Source organism: Mirounga angustirostris, unplaced genomic scaffold, assembly GCF_029215605.1.
Source record: "Mirounga angustirostris isolate CCGP_5_RB_7025 unplaced genomic scaffold, mMirAng1.0.hap1 SCAF_9, whole genome shotgun sequence".
NCBI classification, from domain to species: domain Eukaryota; kingdom Metazoa; phylum Chordata; class Mammalia; order Carnivora; family Phocidae; genus Mirounga; species Mirounga angustirostris.
In genome coordinates this window covers 70275615-70279547 of record NW_026991717.1, presented here as the reverse complement: position 1 = coordinate 70279547, position 3933 = coordinate 70275615, and the positions used below count along the sequence as shown (strand labels likewise).

At 35.2% G+C, this 3933-nt stretch overlaps 1 protein-coding gene across 1 annotated transcript; it reads right to left on the bottom strand.

The window, feature by feature from the left end:
- Positions 1-1532: 1532 nt before the first annotated feature.
- LOC123862126 (olfactory receptor 4F6-like) lies at positions 1533-2156 on the bottom strand. Its single transcript, XM_064569687.1, has one exon. The coding sequence runs from the start codon at positions 2154-2156 to the stop codon at positions 1533-1535; it is 624 nt and encodes a 207-aa protein (XP_064425757.1).
- Between the last annotated feature and the right edge of the window lie 1777 nt (positions 2157-3933).

The window sequence follows — 3933 nt, the reverse complement described above, 5'->3', positions numbered from 1 at the left end:
TGGCTCTTACTCTTTATTTCTAAATTTTTAGTCATTTTCAGTCAAAGATTTTGAATTTCTATTTCATATATTCTTATATATCTTGTGCTGCAGATTTAATGACATTTCATTTATGATGCAATATTATCATATATTTTTCTCTGCTTCATGGCTGGAATCAATATCAGCTTGTATCTGGGTTCCAAAAGAAACAGATTTTAACAGAAAATTAAACTGACATTACAGGTTGCCTCATAATAACTCTCATGAAATTTTCAAAATGGGGAACTGTGCCTAAAAAGACTTAAGATGTTTAGCCTCAGAAGGAATATTTATCCTTAAAGCTAGAAGATATATCATCATGTTTAATTTTCAACCATGAAAAGAGGAGACATTATGGAAGATAGTTCATTCTGCACAATCATAGACTATAAACAAGAAATACAATATGAAATACATAGGGAAGCAAATTCCATCTCACTGTAAGAAAAAAAAATTCAACAACTAAAGTTTTTCAAAAGGCATTGTTTTGATTTGTGGGGTGATGAACAGTCAAGTCAGGCCCGTAAGTTTAAAAGCAGAGGCTTTATGCTTGAGCTTGGAGCGGTGTTCAGTAATGCACTGTATCCATGGTTGAGCAATACTGCATAGGAGTTCCTTCTTTTTAATTTAACATTTCTAAATGCCATCATAGTTCTACTCTCTTTAATGAATATAATTTCTTAATTCATATCTTTTTACTGTCGCTACACATTTAAAGGAAATAGTTAAAAGCAAAGTTGAGAGGAAAAAGATATAACTTTGCCCACTTAGAAACCAGATATAATTTTAACTATTTCTTCATCCACTGGATTGTTTTCTGCATATGTGAATGAGACAATATTTAATCTATGACAAAAATTATATTCATGTAACTGAGTGTATCTATTAAATAAAGGAAAAAAGTTAACAGCACCTTGAATTAACTTAACAAGCCTAATTTGCTTGCCAAAAATAACTTATAAGAACCAATCATTCTCTTTACATGAGAATATTTTTCAACTCAGTGACAGAGAAAAGTATCAGCTACACCAGTAGCTCTGCAAATGTGCCTTGAAATCCATAAAACTTTACAAGATTCCATAGACTAGTCAATGTATAAGCCACACAAAAAAGTGTACTTTAAGGATATTAAAATCTTAAAAAATACAAGATAGCCTTATATATATATATATATTCCATTAACATGGAATAAACTATCCAAGAACTTTGAGCTGCTGACAGAACCCTTTAATACTTGTGCATACCACTTGTTTTCTCCTGAGTTATTTTGAAGATCATCCTCAAACTCCATCTTTTCATTGCCATCTTCATGTCCTTATCCCTCAATGTATAGATAATAGGATTCAGAATAGGTGTAATCTTAAAATCCAAAATGGCAAGAAACTTATCCACTGACACGGTGGGAAACAGCCACACACAAACAAAGATGCATTGTCCAAAGAACAAAATCAGCATAGTGATGTGAGCTGAAAGAGCAGAAAAGGCCTAGACAAGCCACCTGAGGAATGTTTTCATATAGTGACCAGGATGAAGGTATAGGAGATAAGCAATAAGAAGAAGGTGCCCATGGAAATGAACCCATTGATGGCAATAACCACAAATTCCATTCTGTAGGTGTCTGTGCAGGCACGTTTGATAAACCAAGGAAGTTCACAGTAAAAGGTATCTATCTCATTGAGACCACAAAAAGGCAAATGGACAACAAAAGCTAACTGGGCCACTGAATGAATGAAGCCAATAGCCCAAGCACCAGACAGAAGCAAAATGCATATCTGCGGGTTCATGATAGTCAGATAGTGGAGGGGCTTACATATGGCCACATATAGGTTCAAGGCCATGGAGATGAGTAGCACCATCTCCGATCCACCCAGGACATGAAGGACAAATATCTGGATGACACATCCCTGAAAGGATATGGTTTTGTGCCCAGAGAACAAGTCATGAATCATCTTAGGAACTGTTAAGGTAGAAAAACATAAATCAATAAATGAGAGACTGGCTAAAAGGAAGTACATGGGGGAATGTAAGTAAGGGTCAAAGGTCACTGTAAACACAACAAGAAGGTTTCCCAGAATGATTGTTACATAGAACACAGGAGAGAAAGCAAGGAGAAAATGCTGCATTGGTCTATACATAGAAAGTCCCAAGAATACAAATTAAGACTCTTCAGAGTAATTTGCATCAGACATTGGCTTTGTCTAATGATACCTAAAAGACCAAAACCAAAATAAGAAACAAAGAATTGATCAAAAATTATTATTTAAAAACACTTTTAAGCTTAAAAGCCACGTGAGGAACATTTCCATACAGTGACCAGGATGGAGATACAGGAGATAAGCATTTTAACATTTAAACTTTTATTAAATCTGATTTTAGGAAGAAATCATCATTAACAGCCATAAGGTGTTTTTAAAAAATAATGTGTTAACTTATCCAGTCAGCTAATATACTTAATGATCATAACTAATATTCCTAATGAGCACCTATATTTGCCTAGTACTATATCAAGTTCCGAGGTCAAACACTAATCCTGACTGCAGGAGGTTTACAGGCTAATGGTAGAACTAGACATTAATAGCTTTAAATACAGATAGAACTCTGATAACTGAGTTAAAGAAATGAACTAGGGAGAATGTGTTTCTTAAGAAGAACCATAAAACTGCAAGTGTCACTTCCTAGGTCAAGATCCTCTGGGCCCTCCTAATGAAGGAGGGAGCAATACCAGAAAACCCAATGGTTGGACATACAGTTCTTTCTCTGAAAGTCTCCCTAACATTTTCTTCTTCAAATTGCATGTGAGATCAAGGAGGAAGACAGAAATGAAAAAAACTATCTCCCCATGTATAGGAATGGAATTTGACTTCAAATGTAAATCCTTAAATTTGGGGGCTCCCCTTTGAGAATTTAGCATTTAGAAATTACATTAAAAGATTCTTTACACAAAATAATTTGATTTAAAAGCTATTTAAATATTGATGTTAAAGAAAAACATTGATGCCTCACAAAGAATTAAAAGAGGAAGCAGCTGATCTCTTAATGACTGCAGGTAAGAAGAAATGTTTAAGAGGCCTTCAACTTCACAGCAACTTTTCAGTGACCGACTCTTCTGTCCATAAACAACACATTTTATGAGGTCACAGTTTTGATTTAATATATCCTCATGATGTATTTCTGAGAATGCATCCTGGTCCATTAAGAGAGACTTCTCACATAAGCAAATCCTTCTAACCAAGCTTTAATAGCAACTACTCCTGCAGATGGATTGTGAATTAGAATTACCTGAAGCTGCTTAGTGTAAAAAGTACATTTCTGGGATTCATTCCCAGAATTCTAATTCAGCAAAGCAATGATGGATTCACGATCTTTGCATTCTGAAAGCATCCCAGGTGATTTTAATGCAGGCAGTCTTCAAATCACACTTCAAAAAACACTGTATTCTGTATTTTAATTACCTTATTTCAAAACAGGAAAATGAGTTTCATAAACACTTCCTCAAAATTCAAAGAAGTTCCTCCATTTAAAATCTATGGCTGCCTGTGCACTGACAATGACAAATTCCCTACAAAAGCCCATAGTTTGGGGAAAATTGGTGACTTTGCTCACTCAAGTTTCATTAACATATCAAGGAGGCATGTTTATCCACTCCAGACAAATAAACTTCAGCAATTTCTGCACCTAAGTGATGGTGCAAGAGTCCACAACCGTCCTCATGGATCTGGCCAAAGGAAGACAGAGAGTTGAGCAGAGATTGGGGATGAGACAAGAGCCATGGATACTTCTAAAAAGTCAGAAACACTTGTGGGATCTAGCATCCATTTCAGCATTTACTATAGGACTGGTTCTGTGCTAAACATGCTGTGTGTGTATGTGGACAGATACAGAATCCTCAGAAATGGGAGAAAAACTGAAATA